The sequence below is a fragment of the Hylobates moloch genome, unplaced genomic scaffold (assembly GCF_009828535.3).
Source record: "Hylobates moloch isolate HMO894 unplaced genomic scaffold, HMol_V3 SCAFFOLD_16, whole genome shotgun sequence".
NCBI lineage: Eukaryota > Metazoa > Chordata > Mammalia > Primates > Hylobatidae > Hylobates > Hylobates moloch.
In genome coordinates this window covers 60,444,339-60,470,817 of record NW_026652291.1, presented here as the reverse complement: position 1 = coordinate 60,470,817, position 26,479 = coordinate 60,444,339, and the positions used below count along the sequence as shown (strand labels likewise).

General features: G+C 54.2%; 1 protein-coding gene across 1 annotated transcript; it reads left to right on the top strand.

The window, feature by feature from the left end:
• LOC116484632 (myosin-7) lies at nt 1-21,077 on the top strand. Its single transcript, XM_032179520.2, has 38 exons — nt 1-201; nt 506-649; nt 938-1,094; nt 1,224-1,251; nt 1,868-1,976; nt 2,060-2,152; nt 2,256-2,319; nt 2,738-2,836; nt 3,074-3,177; nt 3,793-3,931; nt 4,359-4,477; nt 4,602-4,751; nt 5,036-5,206; nt 5,817-6,126; nt 6,404-6,471; nt 6,848-6,935; nt 7,628-7,745; nt 7,891-8,014; nt 8,291-8,427; nt 8,685-8,940; nt 9,558-9,800; nt 9,984-10,160; nt 11,479-11,624; nt 12,755-12,845; nt 13,581-13,970; nt 14,207-14,333; nt 14,521-14,639; nt 15,412-15,608; nt 16,132-16,315; nt 16,500-16,665; nt 16,826-16,950; nt 17,508-17,816; nt 18,007-18,210; nt 18,333-18,458; nt 18,569-18,844; nt 19,726-19,821; nt 19,935-20,069; nt 20,952-21,077. The coding sequence occupies exons 1-38, from the start codon at nt 1-3 to the stop codon at nt 20,967-20,969; spliced, it is 5,808 nt and encodes a 1,935-aa protein (XP_032035411.1). The 3' UTR covers nt 20,970-21,077.
• The last annotated feature ends 5,402 nt before the right edge of the window (nt 21,078-26,479 follow it).

Sequence of the window (26,479 nt, the reverse complement as noted above, 5' to 3'; positions counted from 1 at the left end):
ATGGGAGATTCGGAGATGGCCATCTTTGGGGAGGCCGCCCCCTACCTGCGCAAGTCAGAGAAGGAGCGGCTAGAAGCCCAGACCAGGCCTTTTGACCTCAAGAAGGATGTCTTCGTGCCTGATGACAAACAGGAGTTTGTCAAGGCCAAGATCATGTCTCGAGAGGGTGGCAAAGTCACTGCCGAGACCGAGAATGGCAAGGTAGGTGTCAGGCTGATGTGAGAGTCCACCCTGGCCACCTGCACACCTGGGTGGACAGAGAGGGGTACACCCATGCCCCATGCCCACGCAGACCTGAGGATGGTCCCATTCTCCTTCCCTTTGGGGAAGAATCCAGACCCTCCAAAGAGCCCTCTCCTTCCCAATATCCCTTCTGTCTTCCCTGTGAGATCCTAGTTCCTTCTCTCTTGAGCACTATTGCCCTGTCACTCACCAACTCCTAACCCTCTTGAGGAAGGAGGGAAAGCCCAGGCTGACAGGAGGGCCTGGATGGGGGCTCTTGCAGACAGTGACCGTGAAGGAGGACCAGGTGATGCAGCAGAACCCACCCAAGTTCGACAAAATTGAAGACATGGCCATGCTGACCTTCCTGCATGAGCCCGCGGTGCTCTACAACCTCAAGGAGCGCTACGGCTCCTGGATGATCTACGTGAGTGCTGCACCTGGCCCCATGTTGGAATCTCTGTTCCTGCTCCATCCATGTCCACCCCAGGAGCCAAGAGTGTCTTCTGTTTGTGTCTAGGCAGGGTTACACTCTAACCTCGTCCCAACATCCTTGGTTCAATTCCAACACTCTGGGGACTGGCATTACTCAGATTGAGTGCATGCAGAAGTTTTCCTTTCTCTTCTTTCTCTCCTGGGATTTTTCTCTAACTCCCCAAATCACCAGCCCTCCCCCTTCGCAACTGGCAAGTCACTGCTCCTTTTCTATCCCCAGACCTACTCAGGCCTCTTCTGCGTCACCGTCAACCCCTACAAGTGGCTGCCGGTGTACACTCCTGAGGTGGTGGCTGCCTACCGGGGCAAGAAGAGGAGCGAGGCCCCGCCCCACATCTTCTCCATCTCCGACAATGCCTATCAGTACATGCTGACAGGTGAGAGGCCCCGGAAGGGTCTTCCTGAAGGGAACTGGGAGAGGCCGGGAGGGAGAGGGAGAAGGAAGGGAGAAGCCCGAGAGCATCCTGTGCAGCTCCTGACCTTTCCTCCCCACCCTCTCCCCACAGACAGAGAAAACCAGTCCATCCTGATCACGTGAGTGTAGCTGCTACCCTATTCCCTTCCAGAATCTCCCTGATCCCAGCCTCCAGCCCCATCAGGGGTCCCAGGCCCCTAGGCATAGACTCAGCCTCTTTCCACTCCACCTCGTGCCCATCTCCTTCTCCTCTGACCGTTACCCTGACCGCTGTCTTTGCTCTCCCTCTTCCTTTCTGCTTTCCATCCCCTTCATGTTTTTCCTCTCCCACCTCCCTCACCCACTCTCCTCCAACTCATCACGTGTTTATCCAGAAGCTCATTATCACCATGTCTTCACCTCTTCATTTTCTTTCCCTTCAGAAACATTTCCCATTCTTCCAGCCCCACCCACTTTTCCCAAAGCAGCCCAGGCCCGTCTCCCCCGTTTACTTTGCCCAGCCAAGCACAGGCTCAGCCTGCCCAAAACAGTGCCTTCTGGTGGCATCCTTCCTGGTGCCAGGCCTGACCTCTGTGCATCAGAAGACAGTTGTGGGTTTTGGGGGCAGATAACCTGGCAGCTTCTTGCCCAGGGCTCCTACTGTCGGGTAGGCCCAGGCATTCTCTCCTGATCTGAGGCTTGTTGGTCTCCAATAGTATTGTTCACTGCCCAATAAGCCCCTGACTGTCTTCACAGCGGAGAATCCGGAGCAGGGAAGACGGTCAACACCAAGAGGGTCATCCAGTACTTTGCTGTTATTGCAGCCATTGGGGACCGTAGCAAGAAGGACCAGGGCCCGGGCAAGGTAGGCCTGCTGCCCTCCAAGGTCCTGCACCACAGAAAGGGAGGGGGAAAAGCTCTCACCTGCCTCCTTCTTGACCTCTGCAGGGCACCCTGGAGGACCAGATCATCCAGGCCAACCCTGCTCTGGAGGCCTTTGGCAATGCCAAGACCGTCCGGAACGACAACTCCTCCCGCTTCGTGAGTGGTCCCTGACCTTGGCCTTGGGACTTGGACTGGTGGAGGGATGGTCTCAAATATGAGCCTTCCCCCGACTCATCACCACTCTCTTCCATCTCTCCAGGGGAAATTCATTCGAATTCATTTTGGGGCAACAGGAAAGTTGGCATCTGCAGACATAGAGACCTGTGAGTGCCGTGAATCTGCTAGGCTCACCCTAAGCTCACCCTTGCTCTAGACCATCTGGTCTTGACCTCTCTCTCTCTCCCCTCCCTCCCTCTGTTTTTCTCCTCTTTAAGTCTCTGTCTGTAGGTGTCTCTGTCTTCAGGTCTACATAACTGTCTCTCTCTGAGACTTCCTCTGCATCTTTCTCCATTTCTGTCTCTGCATGGCTAGGTGTCTTTCTCTGGGATTTCTCTCTGAGACTATTTCTCTCCTTCTGGGTCTCTGTTTCCATCTCTCTGTGTGATGTCTTTGTGTTTGTCCAACTAGTCTCTCTGGCTCTTCCCTTCCCTCTGCCTTTTGCTTGCTACATTTATCATTAATTTTTCTTATGCCCAAACCCTAACTTTTCTTTCCCTCCTTCTTCTCCCCACCTGTTCACAGATCTTCTGGAAAAATCCAGAGTTATTTTCCAGCTGAAAGCAGAGAGAGATTATCACATTTTCTACCAAATCCTGTCTAACAAAAAGCCTGAGCTGCTGGGTGAGTCAGAGCCACCAACTGAGACCAACTATCTCCATGGCAACCTGGTCCCCTCTGCTTGTGGCTGGATTCAGCTGGCATGCCCTCGGTTTCATGGCACTGCTGGATTCGATTCAGTGGGATGTGGGGCCAAGCCAAGCCCTGTCCTGTGCTCCTCCCCAGGCCATGTGCTGTGGTGAGCAGCCTCCATGAGAGCCGGGGGCTTGTGTCCCACCCTAACCATGTTTTTTCCCCTAGACATGCTGCTGATCACCAACAACCCCTACGATTATGCATTCATCTCCCAAGGAGAGACCACCGTGGCCTCCATTGATGACGCTGAGGAGCTCATGGCCACTGATGTGAGTGTGTGCGGACCCAGCCAGGGGGTGGGAGGATTGGCAGTGAGGGGCAAACAGGGGTCCAAAAGCAGAGCTAAGACGCTGGCCATTGGTTGTTTAAAGTGGTATGGACCTCCTGAGAGCCAGAATGTGCCCCGTGATCAGGGTGTACTGGGGAATGGATGAGGTGAGACAGGACTGGCCAGTATCTGGTGTTCTATCAAACCAGGAAGGGCTGAAAGCCATGAGACAGAGAGGAACACAAGCCAAGAAACAAGCATCACCAAGGGAGCATGACGAGGAGGGAAGGCCATGCAGACGGCATGGGGCTGGAGGGGCTGTTAGGTGAACAGATGCAGACAAGTATGGAAGGCCAGGCAGGAAGCAAGTGTAGGGCCAGGAAGCATAAGTGGGTAACTCAGAAAAGCTGTGGCCACTGACACTGGGGCTGCGGCCGGCTGACGTCTGCTCTGCTCTTGCATCTTACATCCTTTGTTTTGGAGTTCCCCACTGAGTATGGGAGTCTCAGAACCCACAGGGATTAAGGAGACGAGTTTTCTCTACAACTTACAAGGGATCTCACTTACCCATCATACTTCTTTTTCTGGGGTCCGCCAATATGGGGCCTCCCTACAGAATGCCTTTGATGTGCTGGGCTTCACTTCAGAGGAGAAAAACTCCATATATAAGCTGACAGGCGCCATCATGCACTTTGGAAACATGAAGTTCAAGCTGAAGCAGCGGGAGGAGCAGGCGGAGCCAGACGGCACTGAAGGTGGGAGGCGGGGATTCTTGGGGGCAGCTGTCAAGTCATGGAGGGCCACGTCTGCTCAACAGTCATCTCTCTCTTTTTTTTTTTTTTTTTTTTTTTTTTGAGATGGAGTCTTGCTCTGTTGCCCAGGCTGGAGTGCGATGGCACAATCTTGGCTCACTGCAACCTCCACATCCTGGGTTCAAGTGATTCTCTTGCCTCAGCCTCCCGAGTAGCTGGAATTACAGGCATGCACCACCATGCCTGGCTAATTTTTGTATTTTTAGTAGAGATGGGGTTTCATCATGTTGGCCAGGTTGGTCTCAAACTCCTGACCTCAAGTGATCTGCCTGCCTTGGCCTCCCAAAGTGCTGGGATTACAGGCATGAGCCACCACGCCCAGCCAGCAGTCATCTCTTTACCAACTTTGCTACTTGCCTTTTCCTTCCAGAGGCTGACAAGTCTGCCTACCTCATGGGGCTGAACTCAGCCGACCTGCTCAAGGGGCTGTGCCACCCTCGGGTGAAAGTGGGCAATGAATACGTCACCAAGGGGCAGAATGTCCAGCAGGTGGGTCCATCTTCAGATGATAATGGGTGGGCAGGGTAGGGAGACTGGCATGGTGGGATGAGAGTTTTCAAGTTCACTCTTCCCAACAACCCTGCTCAATATGGGTCTTTCCTCCACCTTGCAGGTGATATATGCCACTGGGGCACTGGCCAAGGCAGTGTATGAGAGGATGTTCAACTGGATGGTGACGCGCATCAACGCCACCCTGGAGACCAAGCAGCCACGCCAGTACTTCATAGGAGTCCTGGACATTGCTGGCTTCGAGATCTTCGACGTGAGTTGGGACCCCTGGGAGTAGGAGAACAATCACGCGCTCGCTCCTATATTCAACAGCCATTTGCTGAGAGCCAGCTGTGAACCAGACATGGGAAGGCAGTGGGGACTGTGTGGTGACAGAGGCAGTCATTGTCCCTGTCTTCAGGGGAAGCCCTCCTTCACTGCCCTGACATGGAGGGGACCAGCCACGCCCTGCTGGGCTTGGGCACAGTGCACGGGAACAGCCCCAGTGGCCACTCACACCCCCTTCCTGACTGCTCCCACCCCTCATGCCCCCTGCAGTTCAACAGCTTTGAGCAGCTCTGCATCAACTTCACCAACGAGAAGCTGCAGCAGTTCTTCAACCACCACATGTTCGTGCTGGAGCAGGAGGAGTACAAGAAGGAGGGCATCGAGTGGACATTCATTGACTTTGGCATGGACCTGCAGGCCTGCATAGACCTCATCGAGAAGGTGCCTCTTTGGCCTCACCACCTGAATTCTCCCTGCACACCCAACACAAACACCATAGACAAAATAGCAGCCCCTCTCCCTTCTGGGGAATATAATCTGAACAATAGAAGGGGCTGAAGGATCCTGAGCCCTTGGTTCCAGAGCCTACGTTGTGCTGAGCACCCAGGACAGGGTAGCACCAGGGACAGCTGAGTTCCCAGGAGCTTGAGAGTGGACACATGGAGGTTGGGCACCTGCATGATGACCTCCCACACCTGCATGTTTATTGGGCCTGGTTTATGCATCCAAGGATCAGGAAGTGTGAGGGTGGTGTAGGGGATCATAAGAGTGCACCTATTTTCAACCCTAGCATCTCAGGCATCTGGGTGGTGGAGTGGTGTGTACAGCATCGATAGAATCCACATTCCCAGACTTTCACAAAGGTCCTTCTGTCATCAGACAAAATCCTCCACCTTGAACTGGTGCCAGTCAGTAGATAAATGTACTCAGAGCTGAGCCTACTACCTTAACACCCAACATGGCACCTCCATGAGCAAGTATTGACCACAGAGCAGAATCTATGTCCACCTGTGTGAAGGACACTCAGTGATGCTCTGCCCTGCTTCCTCAGCCCATGGGCATCATGTCCATCCTGGAGGAGGAGTGCATGTTCCCCAAGGCCACCGACATGACCTTCAAGGCCAAGCTGTTTGACAACCACCTGGGCAAATCCTCCAACTTCCAGAAGCCACGCAATATCAAGGGGAAGCCTGAAGCCCACTTCTCCCTCATCCACTATGCTGGCATCGTGGACTACAACATAATTGGCTGGCTGCAGAAGAACAAGGATCCTCTCAATGAGACTGTCGTGGGCTTGTATCAGAAGTCTTCCCTCAAGCTGCTCAGCAGCCTGTTTGCCAACTATGCTGGGGCTGATGCGCGTAAGTAGGGACTGAGGCTCCTGGTACAGAGGAGCAGGGATTCTGCCAAGGTTCTGAGCCAGGCCAATTGCTACACCCCACCACTTCAATGTCAGGTTGTACCCCAAGGTTTACAGACTCAGTGGGATGGAACTGGGTGAAGAAACTGAGGCAGCCACATTGAAGGCATCACCCAGGGGCCAAATGTCAGCAAGGATGTAAAGAGGGGCAGTGATTCTTTACTCAGGCCATACCTCCCCACACTGATGCTTTCTTTTGTTGACTCTCCTTCCTGCAGCTGTTGAGAAGGGCAAAGGCAAGGCCAAGAAAGGCTCATCCTTTCAGACTGTGTCAGCTCTGCACAGGGTGAGTGGGACACAGCCCCAGCCAACTTGGCTTCCCATCTGCCCAACCCCACCCAGCCCCACCCTTCCCTGCCTTGTTCATCCCCTACTCCTCGTGTTCCCTGTCTTCTTGGTGCATTCATGACCATTTTCACTCTGTCTTCTCTTCCTGTCATCTCCTGGCCTCTTCACTTACTTACTTCCCATCTCACTTCTCTCCTCTTTCCTTCCTGTCTCCCACCCTCTCTCCTTATCTCTGTCTGTTCCCCAGGGCCCCTTCATCTCTGTGACTTCTCGAATTCTCTCCATCTCTCTTTTTCTTCCTTCTTCTCCTCTCTTCTTCCTGCATCTCTTTCTTGCATTTTCTTTACTTTTCTCTATTGCATTTTTGGCCACAGGAAAATCTGAACAAGCTGATGACCAACTTGCGCTCCACCCATCCCCACTTTGTACGTTGCATCATCCCTAATGAGACAAAGTCTCCAGGTGAGGCCACAAACTCAGGCCAGGCCACTGCTGGGCATACACCGCCCTGAGAACAGGACCTCCTAGGGCATCTCGCTACCTACCACCACAGTGGTTTCCAAACCACATTCTTCTCCCATCCCCCATGAGGCCTCCCAGGGTACCTCCCTCTCAGCGGTGCCTTGCACTTGCAGTGTGTAACGCGGGTGATGTGTAAGGCACTCTGATGGACCTTACCTCATCAGTGGCCCTACGACCTCTTGGATAGCTGGTTGTCCAAGAGAGAATCTTAGTTCAACTTTAAATTTACCTGCAGAACCACTTAATCCCCCAATGAGACATATTCAAATTGTTAATCCATTTTTGGCTGATTAGGAGACAGAGGCTCAGGGACCTAGGTTCAAGACCTGGCTCTGTTCTTGATCAGCATAGTGACCTTGGGCCAGTTCCATAACCCCTCTGGGCTTAATTTACTCATCTAGAAAATGGGATATATCTGTTCTGGCTGCCACCTAAGATAATAGCTGTGAATCATATAAAAATGGAATGTGAAAGCCTTTTGGTTAAAAATGTGGCTAGAAGAAAATGAAACAAATGATTATTACTAACTGACTTGCTAAGATTACAAGCTAATCAGTGACAAAGCCAGGATCAGAACACAGAACTTCAGTCCAGTGTTCTCACAGACTCTTCCTACTTCCTTCTTGCCACAGGGGTGATGGACAACCCCCTGGTCATGCACCAGCTGCGCTGCAATGGCGTGCTGGAGGGCATCCGCATCTGCAGGAAGGGCTTCCCCAACCGCATCCTCTACGGGGACTTCCGGCAGAGGTGGGTATGAGGGTGCCCCAGAGCTCATAGAACAGGGGGAGCCAGGCTGCCCTGGTGGGAATGGGATCTGCAGGTGGCCCTGGAATTCTGTGGGCAGAGCAGATCACTGCAGATCATAGGTGACTCTGGGCACTTCCTTCCTCAGGTATCGCATCCTGAACCCAGCGGCCATCCCTGAGGGGCAGTTCATTGATAGCAGGAAGGGGGCAGAGAAGCTGCTCGGCTCCCTGGACATTGACCACAACCAGTACAAGTTTGGCCACACCAAGGTGAGGAAAGGAGACTAATTAATTAAAGGAAGGCATCTCTTGTCCATTGACTCCTCTGATGCTTTTCCTGTTGTAATCATCTTAGCAAAATCTCTTACCTGTATGCTACCCCTCCCAGCGGAACATCTAGCACCACTCCCCTCATCCCAGCTCCAGCTGCCATTGACCTCCTCCCTGCAATCCTTTTCTAGGCTGTTACCCTTCCTAAGGTAATCCCCACCACCTCTTTACCTTGTACCCCTCCCTAGTCATGCCCAACACACACCTTGCCTGCAGGTGTTCTTCAAGGCCGGGCTGCTGGGGCTGCTGGAGGAAATGAGGGACGAGAGGCTGAGCCGCATCATCACGCGTATCCAGGCCCAGTCCCGAGGTGTGCTCGCCAGAATGGAGTATAAAAAGCTGCTGGAACGTAGGTGAGAGATCTCAGGAGGAGGTTTCCCGCTTCTCTGAGGCCGAGGCTGGTTCAGGGGCAGTGTCAGGAAAAAAAGCTCAGCAGATCTTCAAACAGAGAGACCTGCAGGAGGGGCTCATATGAACACACTGCAGTCACAGGGTCAGAGGCCTCAGGAAGGGTGGGAGGGATGAAGGAAATGGGACATTCCCAAGGTTTCAGGACCTCAGATAGGAAGGAGGCAGGAGGCTCAGCACTCCTTTCAATGGGCCCCTGCAGAGACTCCCTGCTGGTAATCCAGTGGAACATTCGAGCCTTCATGGGGGTCAAGAATTGGCCCTGGATGAAGCTCTACTTCAAGATCAAGCCGCTGCTGAAGAGCGCAGAAAGAGAGAAGGAGATGGCCTCCATGAAGGAGGAGTTCACACGCCTCAAAGAAGCGCTAGAGAAGTCCGAGGCTCGCCGCAAGGAGCTGGAAGAGAAGATGGTGTCCCTGCTGCAGGAGAAGAATGACCTGCAGCTCCAAGTGCAGGCGGTGAGGCTCCTGGGCTACTGTTGGCTCTTCCACCCTGCTCTGCCTTCACTTCCCACAACCCTGCACCTCCCTGCACAGGGGCTCACCGTCTTGTTCCTTCAGTCAGAGGACTCTGGGATCAACACTTCTAAAGACCTCCAAAGAGGTCCCTCAGGAGGAGGAAAGGGCAGAGGGAAAAAAGTTGACTTTTAAAAGCACAGGCTTTCTACTTGGGTTCAACCTAGATCCACAGCTTAATTATTTTGTGACCTTGGGCAGACCATGCGTCATCTTTGAGCCTCAATTCCTCTAGACAGGGAATAAAGCTGTCCATTTCATTGAGCCATCAGACATAAGTGCTTGGCATCAGCAAATGCAGTTCCCGCCCTTCGATGAGGAGACCAGAGGAAGAGGTCCAGATGAAGACTTCTGGTTCCTTTCCTCTCTGCTCCCCTCCCCAATGTTCCCAAGTTACACTATCCTGAAACTCTTCCCCTCCCCATACTTCTGAAGCTCTTGCCAACTGGGGATATCCTAGAGTTCCCCTCCTATTTGAGGGATGTGCCTCTCCTTCCCTCTACCTGCAAGAATGAGGACCTTGCCCCCTGAACAGCCTCCCCTCTGTTCCTCGCCTTCAGGAACAAGACAACCTGGCAGATGCTGAGGAGCGCTGTGATCAGCTGATCAAAAACAAGATTCAGCTGGAGGCCAAGGTGAAGGAGATGAATGAGAGGCTAGAGGATGAGGAGGAGATGAATGCTGAGCTCACTGCTAAGAAGCGCAAGCTGGAAGATGAGTGCTCAGAGCTCAAAAGGGACATCGATGATCTGGAGCTGACACTGGCCAAAGTGGAGAAGGAGAAACACGCAACAGAGAACAAGGTAAGAGCAGCTCCCTTTGGCTCCAGCCCGGGTCTCATCAGGACTCCCAGACCATACTGACCTTGACCCAGGCTAGCCACTCCGCATCCAGAGAGCAGCATGGACCTTGACATGGAGCTCCCCACAGATGGCACCAAGCTGGTGACCTTTGAGCCTAAAGGAGATGGGATTCTTGGTCGGCAGGTGAAAAACCTGACAGAGGAGATGGCTGGGCTGGATGAGATCATCGCCAAGCTGACCAAGGAGAAGAAAGCTCTGCAAGAGGCCCACCAGCAGGCCCTGGATGACCTGCAGGCCGAGGAGGACAAAGTCAACACCCTGACTAAGGCCAAAGTCAAGCTGGAGCAGCAAGTGGATGATGTGAGTAGATTGAGAGTTGCGGGGCCTAGATATGCCATGTCTATCTGTGCCCAGAGCTGTGTGTGTGTGTGTGTGTGTGTGTGTGTGTGTGTGTGTGTGTGTGTTTGGAGGGGGGTGGGGTTAGAGGATGTTAACTTTCCTGATATCTTTCTAGAAGGGAGCTGGGGAATGAAAAGTCGGAGGTGGTGATCAATTCTGAATTATGTATCTAATCTCACTGGTATGATCAATAGTAGAGATGAGTTTTCTTATTTAATTTAAGTTCAATCCCAGACATCTCTGCCTTTGACACCAGATTTAGAGGGTCATCTCATAAGAACATGATAAATTTCTTTGGAAATTTTGTGAGGCTCCCCAAGTAGAATTTTTGAAATTCCAATATTTAAGGCAGAATCTGATCATTGTTCCCTCTGATGCACATATGGCTGTTGACTCACTTATCATTCTATATTTTAATTATTTAAGCTTCTATCTCAGCCATAAGACTACTAGCTTCCTTTAGTTACGAACTTAGATCTATTCAATTTGGGGACTGCAGTGCTTCGCACAGAGCCCGATGCCCAGTAGGTGTTTATAGGATGCTGAAAGAATGAATATGGCCGCCAGCGGCAGTGTCTCACGCCTGTAATCCCAGCACTTTGGGAGGCCAAGGCGGGTAGATCACGAGGTCAAGAGATCGAGACCATCCTGGCCAATATGGTGAAACCCCGTCTCTACTAAAAATACAAAAATCAGCTGGATATGGTGGCGTGCACCTGTAGTCCCAGCTACTCAGGAAGCTGAGGCAGAATAATCCCTTGAACCAGGGAGGTGGAGGTTGCAGTGAGCCGAGATTGCGCCACTGCACTCCAGCCTGGCGATAGAGTGAGACTCCATAAAAAATAAAAAGAAGGAAGGAAGGAAGGAAGGAGAGAAAGAGAGAGAGAGAGAGAAAGAGAGAAAGAAAGAAAGAGAGAAAGAGAGAAAGAAAGAAAGAGAGAGAGAAAGAGAGAAAGAAAGAAAGAGAAAGAAAGAAGAAAGAAAGAAAGAAAGAAAGAAAGAAAGAAAGAAAGAAAGAAAGAAAGAAAGAAAGAAAGAAAGAAAGAAAACAGCTTTGGGGTTTCATCCCACAATCATTCATTCCTTTATCTATCAAATATTGATTGAGCATCCCCTATATCTAGGCAATCTCACAGTCCCCTAATAACATTGGCCCACTCTGGGTAAGGTTTCTCAAGTCCTGAACGCAAAGATTTACCAAGTCCTGGGGTAACTGAACAACAAAATCACCAAGTCAGGATGCTTTGCCTCACTGGGCCTGGCTCCTTCTCTCCACCAGCTGGAGGGATCCCTGGAGCAAGAGAAGAAGGTGCGCATGGACCTGGAGCGAGCGAAGCGGAAGCTGGAGGGTGACCTGAAGCTGACCCAGGAGAGCATCATGGACCTGGAGAATGACAAGCAGCAGCTGGATGAGCGGCTGAAAAAGTACCGTGTCCCCTCCCTGCTGCCCTTCCTCCTCCCCAGCCCATAACAGTACAAGCAGACCCAAGACAGCCATCCTCTGAGGCAACAACCTCATGCAGCCTCCACAAGTGGAGGCGCAAACCACGGGAAAAGGCCTCCCACACAAGGGCTTTCCTCCCCTAGTCCCAGATGTCAGGGTTAGTTAGATGGTCCTCCCTGGCAAAAAGTCCACTGTATCCCTTGAATCCTTTCTTCTCGTTAGGCACTCGGTGGGAATGAAAAAAACAGCCTTCCCCCTTTATACACATTTCTCTTTGGAGACCAGTTCCTTGACATGGAGGAAGGCTCCACATGAGAGCCTCTTAGGAAAGTCCCTTTGTGGCTTTTCACAGAGAGCCCACAAGGCACCAAGAAATGCCCTCACACTCAAGAAGTCAGGGGGTCAGGGCCATTTCTTTGTTTTGCTTAACTTGTGATTCCAATTCTTAGTGTAAGTTCTTCCAAAACGTATAGACTTTCCAGACTTGGTAAACAGTGAGCTTGCAGAACATATTTTGATAATTGAAGGTCTTATGGTGTTTCAGGCTCAGGACTTTGAAAGGCTTTGAGAATCATCATAATCTACATCCTCATCAAGTTTGTGTTTGCACAGGAATCTTCATACCTTCCCAGGCACAGAAGTGTTGAATAAATGAATAAATACACGATCCTATTTGATTCTCAAAACACCTTTTAAGGATGGTATCTTTAATTTCACTTTACCAAAGAGGAAAATAAGTTTCAGAAAGGTTAGCTGAGTTACCCAAAGCAACAGTGACAAAATTAAAGACCACCAGAGCTAAAAAGGACCTTCGAAACAATCTAGTCCAACCCCCTCATTTTACATTATGAGAAAACAAGGACCAAAGATGGGAATGTCCTGCAGAGCCCAGGCCCCATCACCCTGTCTACAGCACTCCTCCCATTACATTCTTGTTGGATTTCAATCTCACCGCAGGTGTTACACTTCCAGGGATCCTACATCACCCCCATAAGCTGTTTTTCTAATGAAATCCTACTCTTTACCTGTATCATTACCATTTTTAACCACTGGTGGACCCTCCTGAGGCCCCACGAGTCTCCCTTACCTCACCATCCCTCCTTCCCCACAGAAAAGACTTTGAGCTGAATGCTCTCAATGCAAGGATTGAGGATGAACAGGCCCTCGGCAGCCAGCTGCAGAAGAAGCTCAAGGAGCTTCAGGTGAGGTCTGGACGCCCACGCGGGATGCTGAGTCCCTGGGCTGGTTCTGTTTCCCCTGTCCCCTCCTCTAGGGTGTCCTGTTCACAGCATTACAGGAACTGATTATGTGTCCATGGAGGCAGACACGCAGCTATCACAGTGTCCCCATGGATACATCCAAAAGGGGCCAGGTGATCCACAGAGACTCTGAAAAGGTCACAGGCCTGGAGGGCAGAATTCCTGGCTTTCTATCTCAGCTCTGCCTTAGTTGGGTGACCTCCGGGAGCCCACTCCAGATCTCTGGGTCTCCATGCGCTCCCCTGTTACATGGAAGTTTTTAAGAGCCCTTCGACTCTGATTGCATGACTTTCCTTCTTACTCTAGAGCAGAAGCTGTGTTATGTCTTTAGTTGTCTGGTCAGACAAATATGGCTCTCTCATTTTCAACTTTTCTTATTTTTTTATGACTAAACTGCTTAAAATATCCCCAGAACACAGGTCTCTTTGTCCATCTTTAAGAGCAAGTTTCAACCACTTTCCTTCCGATAAAGAGCATGTAGACTGTCAGGCCCTCCCCTAAAGGAAGGTTAACTCGGCTCTTCAAACCATCTTCCCCAAATCCTTTAATTCCCCACCTCTCCACTGGAAGAGCTAAACTGACTTGCTGTTCCAGAGAAGCCGAGAGCCTTTTAGAACCGGGGGGAATTCCAGTGGAGGGGTCCAGGCGGTGGGTCTGAGCCCTTTGTGTCTGATCCAGGCGCGCATCGAGGAGCTGGAGGAGGAGCTGGAGGCCGAGCGCACCGCCAGGGCTAAGGTGGAGAAGCTGCGCTCAGACCTGTCCCGGGAGCTGGAGGAGATCAGCGAGCGGCTGGAAGAGGCGGGCGGGGCCACGTCCGTGCAGATCGAGATGAACAAGAAGCGCGAGGCCGAGTTCCAGAAGATGCGGCGGGACCTGGAGGAGGCCACGCTGCAGCACGAGGCCACTGCCGCGGCCCTGCGCAAGAAGCACGCCGACAGCGTGGCCGAGCTGGGCGAGCAGATCGACAACCTGCAGCGGGTGAAGCAGAAGCTGGAGAAGGAGAAGAGCGAGTTCAAGCTGGAGCTGGACGACGTCACCTCCAACATGGAGCAGATCATCAAGGCCAAGGCAGGCCCTGCTCGGCCTCCCCCCCTCCAACTTCCTCCTCCCACCTCCCCTTTCTGTCCATGTCGTCTCTCTTCCTTCATGGTTCATTTTCCCACTTCCCTTCCTCTGCCTGGTTCTCAGATCCCCTCCTTCTTTTCACACCTTCCCTCTTCCTTTCTCCTTTAGTTGCACCTCTTACACCCCCTTCATTCCCCTCGCCCCCAACGTCCATCATATAACTCTCCTTCCCTTCTCAGGCTAACCTGGAGAAGATGTGCCGGACCTTGGAAGACCAGATGAATGAGCACCGGAGCAAGGCGGAGGAGACCCAGCGTTCTGTCAACGACCTCACCAGCCAGCGGGCCAAGTTGCAAACCGAGAATGGTGAGCCTAGAGCAGGGGCCCCATGGATCCCACCACAGTCTCCCCAACCTCCTGAACCACTCCAGCCTCGCTCACACGCCAATACACGCACACACAGACACAGAGTCTCCCCAGAAAATGGGGCCTGAGGGTTCCAGGAGGAGGTGGGGATAGAGAGGAGTGCTGATCTAGAATGGTGCTTCCCCAGGTGAGCTGTCCCGGCAGCTGGATGAGAAGGAGGCACTGATCTCCCAGCTGACCCGAGGCAAGCTCACCTACACCCAGCAGCTGGAGGACCTCAAGAGGCAGCTAGAGGAGGAGGTTAAGGTAAGGGCTAGACTCAGGCCACCTGGCCCAAGCAAGGAGCACACCGACTAGCCTTGCATCAACATCACTTCCCTTCCCAGCAATAAGGCTGGCTGTGAACCAACAGTTCTCCAAGAATTCTAAAAAGAAATCATAGCCCAAACCCGGCCACATGTCATCTACTCCCCAGGCTGAGGCCCTCTGCTTCTGCTGCATCCCTGGGTGGGAGGCAGGGTGTGAGAAGGAGGAGAGGAAATGAACTAGGCAGGCACGAGATGGCCTTGCCTAGGCACAGCTAGGGGATGTAGGGACTGCACAAATGGGTCCTGGGATTTGCAGGGCCACCTGAAAACTGGAGAAAGAAATTAAACTGGAGCCTATTCCTAGCACTTTGCTGGGCTCACGAAAAAGGAGAAAGAACATGATTTTTTAAAAACTCCAGGGTTCAATACTAACCTGCCTCTTATAGCTCAGTGATCTTAGGTTAGGGAAATCCCCTAACCTTTCTGAGCCTGCCTCCCTCTCCCCAACCAGGTAAAACGGCCGTGATGATGACCATGTCTGGTGTGAGGAGGAGCTCAGGGCCAATGGCCACGAAGCTTTTCTTAAACAGTTCACTGCTGTATTGGCATTCTTTGTTATCAGCAAACAGTAAACCATGACAGGTCCACTGGGGGGTTGGACATAGATGAGGCCAAGGGATGATGTTGAGATTGGGGTGAGGAGAAGGGCAAGGGTGGGGTTGCTTTATGGAGAAAGCTGAGCCCACCTCCTGGTGCCCACCCCTCCCCAGGCGAAGAACGCCCTGGCCCATGCACTGCAGTCGGCCCGGCATGACTGCGACCTGCTGCGGGAGCAGTACGAGGAGGAGACGGAGGCCAAGGCCGAGCTGCAGCGCGTCCTGTCCAAGGCCAACTCGGAGGTGGCCCAGTGGAGGACCAAGTATGAGACGGACGCCATCCAGCGGACTGAGGAGCTCGAGGAGGCCAAGTGAGTTCTGAGCAGCCTGACTTCTGGCTGAGGCCCCTCTGTAGGCAGGACTCAGCCCAGCCCCAGCCTCAGCAGATCCCACACAGGCGATTCTTAGCTAGTGTTTGACAACACAGGAGGACTCTGCCCCGGCCCCACCTCCTTCTCCTCTCAGGGAAGCTTTTTGCTCGAATTATGTTTCTGATCCGAATATAAGACGAACAAAAGGTTTGTCTGAGGGCAGAGTGCTTCCGTCTGGGGCAGGGCACTGTGGCAGGGAAAGGCAGTGGGGAGGGCTGCAGAAGCCCATACCTCCTCAATGTCCATAGCCCAGAGGCTGGGCCAGGGTCAGAGGGTGCCTGGGTCTCCACGCCCTGCTGGGATCCTCTGCCTGCTGTTCTCAGCCCCTGGGACCTGTCCTCAGGCTTCTCCAGCTGCACTTCTGAGGTTTCAAGGATTGTCTTCTAGAAGGTTCATGTTGTTTCCTCTTGTCCCCATCCACATCCTCCATCCTCCCCACCCTCTCCCACCCTCCCTTGGGCAGGAAGAAGCTGGCCCAGCGGCTGCAGGAAGCTGAGGAGGCCGTGGAGGCTGTTAATGCCAAGTGCTCCTCGCTGGAGAAGACCAAGCACCGGCTACAGAATGAGATTGAGGACTTGATGGTGGATGTAGAGCGCTCCAATGCTGCTGCTGCAGCCCTGGACAAGAAGCAGAGGAACTTCGACAAGGTGGGCTATGGGTGGGGGCCACAGCCAGCATGCAGGGCAAGAGGGCATGAGGGCTTCAGTGCAAGGCCAGAGCTGTCCTCCTTGGAGGTGGGGGAGGAGGGCTGAGCCCAGGCAGATCCTGAGACAGACCCTGGACATGGGGCTGAGGCTGGGGGGCTGCACAGTGAGCCTTGTCCCCCGGCAGATCCTGGCCGAGTGGAAGCAGAAGTATGAGGAGTCGCAGTCGGAGCTGGAGTCCTCGCAGAAGGAGGCTCGCTCCCTCAGCACAGAGCTCTTCAAACTCAAGAACGCCTACGAGGAGTCCCTGGAACATCTAGAGACCTTCAAGCGGGAGAACAAAAACCTTCAGGGTGTGCTGGGGGCCCGAGAGGCTGGGGAGGGGCTGCACTGGCAGTGTTCCCATATGGTGCCACCCAGGGGCTCCAAGAGGGGTCTGGGCAAAGAGGCGTGTCCCTCCAACTCCACTGGACCTCAGCAGCCCTCAACCGAGTTACCGTGTTCCCCACACAGAGGAGATCTCCGACTTGACTGAGCAGTTGGGTTCCAGCGGAAAGACTATCCATGAGCTGGAGAAGGTCCGAAAGCAGCTGGAGGCCGAGAAGATGGAGCTGCAGTCAGCCCTGGAGGAGGCCGAGGTGTGTGTGTGTGCAGGGCACGGGGTGCAGGGAGCAGAGCTCCAGGCTTTTGGTCTCTGTTCTCATCCCCCACTTTATCTGTTTTGTTCAATGACCCATCCCCAGAGCCTAGGACAGAGCCTGGCACATAGTAGACACTCAATGAAGATTTGTGGAGTGAATGAATGACCAGTCACTGAACTCTCTTCATATAAACATTTTACACATTGCATCTTAGCTGAGTTTCCCACTTCCATACACCTCCTGGTTCCCACCTCTGCCTGCCTCTGTTTTCTTTTATACTCTATACCTGATTGCCTGTTTCCTTGGCAACACCTTTCTCTTCATTTTCCTCCTTGCCTTCATAGCTAGCTCTCCCTTGTGAGGGCCTGAATCACTTTTTCTTAGGCTTATTTTTATTTTCTCTTAGATTCTCTTTTCCTCCACCTTCTGCTTCTTTGACTGAACCACTTACACCACTCTTGAACTCACTTCGTATCCATGATTAGTGAACAGACCCCCACCCTGCGCTGTGCCCTGACTGTCTGCCTGCATCCCCTCCCCCAACCCCTTCCCAGGCCTCCCTGGAGCACGAGGAGGGCAAGATCCTCCGGGCCCAGCTGGAGTTCAACCAGATCAAGGCAGAGATCGAGCGGAAGCTGGCAGAGAAGGACGAGGAGATGGAACAGGCCAAGCGCAACCACCTGCGGGTGGTGGACTCGCTGCAGACCTCCCTGGACGCAGAGACACGCAGCCGCAATGAGGCCCTGAGGGTGAAGAAGAAGATGGAAGGAGACCTCAATGAGATGGAGATCCAGCTCAGCCACGCCAACCGCATGGCTGCCGAGGCCCAGAAGCAAGTCAAGACCCTCCAGAGCTTGCTGAAGGTACACGGGGGCGGGAGGTCCCCTCACCCAGAGGAGACTGGCCTCCACGTGGCCTGGCGAAGCAGTGGTGTCTCCATACAGGCACCACATTCCTCCTGCCCCTAGGTTACTGCAGGGACCTCTGACAGGTGCCCTCAGTGAAGGGAATCGAGGCTGGCTCCCCGCTCATGCCCACTCTCCTGATCCTCAGGACACCCAGATTCAGCTGGATGATGCGGTCCGCGCCAACGACGACCTGAAGGAGAACATCGCCATCGTGGAGCGGCGCAACAACCTGCTGCAGGCTGAGCTGGAGGAGCTGCGTGCCGTGGTGGAGCAGACAGAGCGGTCTCGGAAGCTGGCGGAGCAGGAGCTGATTGAGACCAGCGAGCGGGTGCAGCTGCTGCATTCCCAGGTGAGCGGCTCCCCTGCTCATTCCTGAAGGGAGCACAGGCTGGGGCTCAGGAAGCAAGGCTTGAGAGCTATGCATAGATGCTCAATGCTTCTCCTGCTCTGCCCAACCCTCCCCCAACCCAGAACACCAGCCTCATCAACCAGAAGAAGAAGATGGACGCTGACCTGTCCCAGCTCCAGACTGAAGTGGAGGAGGCAGTGCAGGAGTGCAGGAACGCCGAGGAGAAGGCCAAGAAGGCCATCACGGATGTGAGTCCCTCCCTCCACCTACCCGATCCAGACCAGTGTCTCTCCGTGGGCTGGGCAGTGAGTGTGGGAGGACTTGACCAGACCATATGCCACCTCTCTCCTGCACACAGGCCGCCATGATGGCAGAGGAGCTGAAGAAGGAGCAGGACACCAGCGCCCACCTGGAGCGCATGAAGAAGAACATGGAGCAGACCATTAAGGACCTGCAGCACCGGCTGGACGAGGCCGAGCAGATCGCCCTCAAGGGTGGCAAGAAGCAGCTGCAGAAGCTGGAAGCGCGGGTGCGGGAGCTGGAGAATGAGCTGGAGGCGGAGCAGAAGCGCAACGCAGAGTCGGTGAAGGGCATGAGGAAGAGCGAGCGGCGCATCAAGGAGCTCACCTACCAGGTGCGGCGGGCAGTGACTCCAGGCAGAGCCCGGGCACCGTGGCCACAGTGACAATCAGCTGAGGAGAATGAAGAGTGCTCTTAGCCTCTTCCAGGGCAAGGATGGGAATGCAGCCCCCGTTTCACTTTGCCTAGCCCTGCCCCACCCTGAATGTCCCCTAGCTCAGAGGTCAGTCTCTGAGCCTCCTGGCCTGGGAGCTCCATCTCAGCACCCACTCTTAGCCCATCGCCAGGGGACACACACAGAATTCCAGACAAAGCTCACCCAGCACAGCTCACCAGAAAGCAAATATGTAGCCAGGGTCACCCCCAAAAGACACCAAAATGGGCATCCCATTCAAACAAGCACAAAAACTTTTCCGTTGCCCAGGGCAGTGTGGACTCTAGCTTTCTGAGGTGTTTTCTAGAATCAGACTCTGAATTAGTATTTGTTTCTTTTCCAATCCAGGATGTCACTATCCCTCTAAGCACACTTTGTCCTTAACCTAGATTAAGTCAGCATCATCTGCATTGCAGCCCAGGAAATTCCATCACACTCATAGCCCCAAAGTCACTCCCAGCATGTGCTGAGGTCCAGAGCGGGGGACTTTATCCTCCATGGGGTCCCCGGACCCTGAAAAACCTGCTCCCTGGAGCACTGCACACACACAATTTTGTGCATAATTTCAGGAGTCCCACTAGTTCTTTGGACTCTTTCCTGGTACAGATCATTTAAAATATTTACACATATTTGGTAAGAAATTATAAGGAGAATTCAAGTGTTTAGTGAGGATCAGAAAGTAGAATTGGGTCAGGATATCAGATGAAGCAGGGCAGGGCGGAGGGGATGCTACCTTCTATGACTGTGTCATCTTCACCCCCTGCCTACCCTCTGGCCCCCAGACGGAGGAGGACAGGAAAAACCTGCTGCGGCTGCAGGACCTGGTGGACAAGCTGCAGCTAAAGGTCAAGGCTTACAAGCGCCAGGCCGAGGAGGCGGTGAGTGACCCCGCTGGGGACTAGGCCCAAGGGAGGCATAGGAGAGCTCGTCCCCCAAACCAGGAGGCTGAGAACCCAAGCCCCCTCTCACCTCATGCTCCCACCTCCTGCAGGAGGAGCAAGCCAACACCAACCTGTCCAAGTTCCGCAAGGTGCAGCACGAGCTGGATGAGGCGGAGGAGCGGGCGGACATCGCCGAGTCCCAGGTCAACAAGCTGCGGGCCAAGAGCCGTGACATTGGCGCCAAGGTGGGTCCCTCCTCTGGGCTTTGCTAGTCACCCCTACAGCAGGCATACCCAGACAGGGCACCCTCAAACCAGTGATGCTTCCTTTTCATTTATTCTGCACAATTGAACCACACAGCCCCAGAGGCCAAGGTAATTCAGTTCTGTGTGATTTCTAGGATTCTTCCAGCTCTAACTTTTATTGTTTTGAGACAGTGTCTCACTCTGCCGCCCAGGCTGGAGTGCAGTGGCACAATCTCGGCTCACTGCAACCTCCGCCTCCCGGGTTCTCCTGCCTCAGCCTCCCAAGTAGCTGGGATTATAGGCATGTGCTACCATGTCTAGCTAATTTTTGTATTTTAGTAGAGATGCGGTTTCACCATGTTGGCCAGGCTGGTCTTGAACTCCTGACCTTGTGATCCACCCACCTCAGCCTCCCAAAGTGCTGGGATTACAGGCGTGAGCCACCGTGCCCAGCTCAGCTCTAAGTTTCAGTGGTTCTGGGAATTTCAGCCCTAGGGAGGTCTGCCACCCTAGAAGACCCTAATTTATATACAACCAGTATATCCCAGTTTCTCCCCAACTGCTAGTTTCCAGTTCCCTTCCACCTAATTTTGTCCTGCAATCTTGTAACTCAAACCTAAAATGGACATCTCAGAGAACCTGGGCCTGGCTTTGTTCTCGCCCAGGCAACTTCCCTCTGGCCAACCCCAGAACCCTACCCTCCAGAACTTGCCCCCTGCACATCGATCCCTGGAAACACATCTGCTGCTGCCACAGGGGCTTCCACCTGCCCACACAGCAGGCCCCCCACCATCAGACCCCTCTCACCTTTGTTTCCCATGCCCTGTCCCTGCCCAATACCATCTCTCCAAGGACTGATTGGACTTTGTTTCCTTTCAAAAGGGCTTGAATGAGGAGTAGCTTTGCCACATCTTGATCTGCTCAGCCCTGGAGGTGCCAGCAAAGCCTCATGCTGGAGCCTGTGTAACAGCTCCTTGGGAGGAAGCAGAATAAAGCAATTTTCCTTGAAGCCGAGATCCTGACTCCAGACTCTTCTTCACTGCCCTGAGGACCCGAGGGTGGGGTCTGGACTAGGGGAGGTGGAAATGCAGGGGAGCGGGGGCAAATTCAAAGGCCTGGCCTAGGAGGCCTTCCTAGAGCAGCGCTGAAACCCCCCTTCACTTCCCTCAAACCAGCCAAATGCAGCAGAGGTGACACCTCTCCTCCCAGCCTTCTCCCCGGTCCAGCCGGGATTTAAAGGAGATTTAGGGAGACCCCTAAAGTTCACCTAGAGCACCCTGAGCCCATCTACTGTGGACCTGCACCCCAGCTTCTGTCAACCCTGCCCCACCCACCACCATGGATACCGCCCAGGGCTGGGCGAAGGGCAGCGGTTCGGGGTGTGGGTGCTGGCCAGTGCCATTTCTGAGCCTGCAGAAGTGTGAACCACTGGGCCAGGTGAGGCAATGGCTGCCTAAGTGCCAGTCCCAGGCAAGTCTCTGAGAGTACACAAGGACTCACAGCTACAGCCTGCATCCCCTTCTAAATAGAGCCACCACCCTCTCCAGCCACCGCCAGAAGCCAGTGTACCCCCTCCCCACGACAGGTGGGAGAAACACACCCTCAGCCCACCTGCCGTCCTCTTCAGCTCCTCCCGGGGCCGAGCCCCCTTGGCCCAGGGTGCTCACTTCTTCCCACTGGTTTCTTCCCATTGTAATCCCCATTACCAAGCCCTTTGTCCTCTGGGCTTGTGGGAAGATGGGGTTCTCCTGGCCCATTTATGGCAAGCCATCTTGAGGGGAGGCAGACAGATGAGGGGCTGGGGAAGGTTATGTGTGAACAGGACTCTGGGGAGAGGGAGGGAAGGGATGGCTCCCCAGAGGGCCGGGAGGTGCAGGAAGGAGTAAGTCTCCTCCCACTAAATAAGTTCAGCCCCTTTGGAGTTCCTGCCACAGCTGGGTTGCTTAGGTGGGCCTGGGACTGTGGGCCAGAGAGGGCAGGGGCTTGGGAGGCACTGGGGCTGTCGGCCCCACTGGGAACCTGGGAAGCAGTGGTTCGGCCCTGGACTGGATCTCCCCCAACCCACCAACCACTCAGAGCCCACTCCTGCTCTGTACCCAGCTCTGAGCTCTGCCTGCGGCAGCCAGAGCAAAGGCCCTATGCCGGAGAAGGAGAAACCAGTACCGGACAATAGCAGTGACAGCAGAGGAGAAAAAGGGGGTAGGGAGGGGACAAGGAAAGCCCTGAGGGGGTGGCAGTGGACAAAGAGATTGAGCAACCACAGGACAACAGAGACAAGGAAAAAAGATGCAGGAAATGAGGAGGCCCCAGAAAGATCCGCAGGCGCCACCACCTTTCTCCTCGTAGCCACTTCCATTCTCCTTCCCTAGGCCAACCCAGCCAGAGCACCCTCAAACCAGGGATGCTTCCTTTTCATTTACCCGGCTCAATTGAACCACACAGCCCCAGAGGCCAAGGTAATTCAGTTCTCTGTGATTTCTAGGATTCTTTCAGCTTTTTTTTTTTTTTTTTTTTTTTTTTTTTTTTTTTTTTGTTTTCCCCTTTTCCCCCGGGGGGGGGGGGGGGGGCGGGCCCGGGGGGGGGGGGGGGGCCCCGGGGTCGGTGGCGTGGGCGGGGGCACCCTTACAAACACAGAACTTTTTTTTTTTTTTTTTTTTTTTTTTTTTGTGATAGAGTCTCACTCTGCTGCCCAGGCTGGAGTGCAGTGGCACGACCTCGGCTTGGGCCGAGATCCCTTGGGCCGAGATCCCTAGGGCCATTCCTCTGGCTAGAAACAGACTTGGACAGCAATGAAGAGGTAACTAGAAACAAAGGAGAGGACCCTTGAAAAGGGAGCTATGCAGAGAGACCCAGGGGACCTAAGCAACCAGAGCAAGAGAGACTGCAAGAGATCCTACGAGAATGGCCGGGGGCTCGATGCAGACAGCAGGGTTGAGAGAGGACTGACAGCCAAGCCAGGGAGAAGGAGGGGTGTTGAGGGGGGTGGGGAGAGAGGAAAAGAGAGGGAGCCTTGGTGGGAGAAGCTTGAAGAGCTGCGGGTGGTGATCCCGAGTGAAGGAAAGAATCCTGGGTCACTTGCAAACGCAAGGAGAGTCAGGAAGGCGCAAGGAGATTGGAGAGAAGGAGGAGGAAGAGCCTGGAGCAAGACGTGGAGGCCCAGCACGAGAGAAGAGGCCAGCTCAGAGAGGGCAGAGCCTCATGTTAGACCCTGAGCCGGGTGGAGACATGGGCCAGGGAGAATCGGAGGCAGGCCCCACTCCGAGATGGGGAAGCAGGCAGAGGGAATGAAGGCGAGACATAGAGACAGATGCAACGGGGAGCCAGGCAGAAGAGAGGCAAGCTGTGCCAGGGAGGCCAGCCCTGCCTCCTTGGCACCCTCACCTGTGGCCAAAGCCCCCATCCCTGTCCTTATACTCCAGGACTCCCAGCAGAATGAGGAGCTGTGTGCAAGCCAGGAGGACGGAGAGCAGTATGTGAGAGCCAGGGAGAGAAGGAGCCTGGGGAAGGGAGAGGACAGTACAGCAGAGCAGACAGGGGCAGGGCCTGGGGCTGAGCGAACACCTTCCTTCCTCCTCCCTCCATAGGAGCGGGGGACTACCCCCCACCACCTCCACTCCCCGCCGCCCTGCCACCACCACCTATACCAAGTGAGGCCTGCTCAGAGCACAGGGTTCCCTGAGGACAAAGCCTGATCTTTGTCACCTGGACCTGACCCAGACTGACCTGGCGTTCTCAGCTCCTTATCATGTCCCCAGAGCTATGGGAAACAAGCAGTGACGCACTGGCCATGGGCTAACCCCCCGGCTCGAATTCTGGGGCCTCGAGTAACCTAAAGCTGGGGACAGGTGGCCTGCATCCCCTGGGGGTAATGATTTGGCATAGGCACCTGCAGGAGATGGGGATGTGTGGTCAACTAAGGTCCCTCCAAGGACATTGAGAAAAGGTCCAGATGCTCTGGGAAGAGAGGTGTGTTCCTGAGCCCAGGAATGGGGCGGCAGCGTCCTAGGGAGCTAGGGGAGAGGCCACATCTTAATGGAAAGTGCTCCTACCCAGAGAAGCTGACTCCTGTCGTCCTACCCACCTCCACACCCTAGAGCTATATTGAGAGGTGACAGTAAACTGGTGGGAGGGGGGCTGGGAGAGTGTTCCTGGGTGTGAGGGTGGGGGGAAAGCCAGAGCAGGGGAGTCTGGCTTTGTTTCCTGAACACAATGTCCACTTAGTCATAACAGGAATAGCCTGCTGAAGACCTGACACCTACAGCCTCTGAGAGATGGCAGCATTGGAGGATGGGGAGCGGAGCCTTGAGGGCCTAGCATGCTTGAGGACACCCACAAAGAAGGGCATGTGAGTATAAGCCCTGGAGGGCTTGGAAGGGGGCAACAAAGTTCTGCCTGGGGAGGGGGCAGGCAGCAGAGCCCCACCCCAATGGAATGCAGTGCCTGGGGACCAGATGGTGTAAATCCCCAGGCTGCCAGGCACCTGCACCCTCTGGCAGCCTGGAGAGGCAGAAGGGGACAGCCCCTCACCCACCCCCCTCCTCCCTCAGGCCCTGGGATTAACACCATCTTCTTCTGCCCACCCCACCCCAGGAGCAGAGGGCAGCAGGGGAGGGCAAAAGCCTATGTGTGCAAATGCGGATGCGCAAGTGTGTGCATCCATGTACACAAAAGAAAATAGAAAAGAAATCTGCAAGCTTGAGTTTACGGGTAAGTGTGAAAAATCTGCATGTGTGGCTGAAGATGGGCACGGACACGGTCAAGTCTATATGTGAGAGTGCTAAACTGGAGTTCTGTGTGAAAATCTGCCTGAGGCGGTGGGGAGAATCCCTTCCATTGTGTGAGCAGGTTGGATGACGGCCACTCTATCAGGAGCATTAGGGAAGGGGTGGGGACTCCAGATGTGTCCCCAAACCAGGGTGGCCTCAAGACCTTGGGAGAACACTTGTCTGGAGACTTGGGGAATAGAAGGAGACCAGGCATGGCACTTGTGCAGACTGAGGCCAGGACAGAAGTTCCTGACAAAAGAAAACTGAGCCATGGAGGTGGACAGCAGATCCCTTCACTGGGCACCATACTCCAGCTTTTAGTCCCTAGCACTGGGGGCTCCAGTACTAAGAGCAGAAAGATGCTCCCAGCCTGGGGCTGTGTGGGGGAGGTCAGACTGGGAAGGAGAGGCTGGGGAACAAGGGAGGAAAAGCCCATGGTTGGGAGGCAGAGGACAGGCATTTGGCCTGCAGGAGAAGGTGACCCTCACCCATGTTTTCAATTCACCCTTCAGGTTAAAAATAACTGAGGTAAGGGCTGTGGTGGGGTGGGAGAGGCAGTGCGAGAAGGTCCTGTCTTCCCACTGTCTGCTCATCAGCCCTTTGGAGGGGAGGAATGTGCCCAAGGACTAAAAAAAGGCCGTGGAGCCAGAGAGGCTGGGGCAGCAGACCTTTCATGGGCAAATCAGGGGGCCCTGCTGTCCTCCTGTCACCTCCAGAGCCAAAGGATCAAAGGAGGAGGAGCCAGGAGGGGAGAGAGGTGGGAGGGAGGGTCCCTCCGGAAGGACTCCAAATTTAGACAGGGGGTGGGGGAAACGGGATATAAAGGAACTGGAGCTTTGAGGACAGGCAGAGACTCCTGCAGCCCAGGTAAGAGGAGGTTTGGGGTGGGATGCCCTGCAGCCCATCCACAGAGCCCCCACCGTGAGGGACCTCCTTCACCAGGAGTGGGGTGCAGGTCATTTGGAGGCCTAAGGGCTCTGTTAAAACTGCCTATCTCCAGACCCAGGGAAGTTCCCCCTGACACAAGGAGGTTCCACAGGAAACCCAGAAACCTCTTTTCTTCTCTGACTCTCCATTTCTTTCTCTGCATCATTCTGAGTCTCCTACATGTTGTCTCCATCTTGCCATCTTTCTTCCTCCTTTGGATGGCTTCCTTCCCTTGATCCTGGTTTTATCTTGCCTCTTGGTCTTCATCCACACTTGTGACAATCATGCTTCTTTGTCTCTCTCCCTTGCCCTTCCTTCTTGGCACGTGTTCTCACCTCCCTGACTCTCTGCCTCTAACCCTGTTTCCACACCCCATCCCTCGCACTCGTACTGACTCGGCGCCCTTTCTTTTCTGCCTCTGCGTCTTTCTCTTTCTGACTCCCTGGTCTGTCCTGCCTGTCTGCGCTCTGGGGCTGCCTCCATCCCCGGTTGGCCTGCCTCTGTTGTTCTTCACTCTCCTCATCTGTTCTTCTCTCTGCCCGGCTCTACCTCTGTGGTTCCTTGCTCCACCCACGGTCCAGATTCTTCAGGATTCTCCGTGAAGGGATAACCAGGTGAGAACTGCCCCCATTGTCTCTGCAGAGAGCGGGGCACACTTCTCCTGGGAGCCGGATTGCTGGACCGGGAGTCTGCTGTCCCAAGCACTCAGCGCCACCC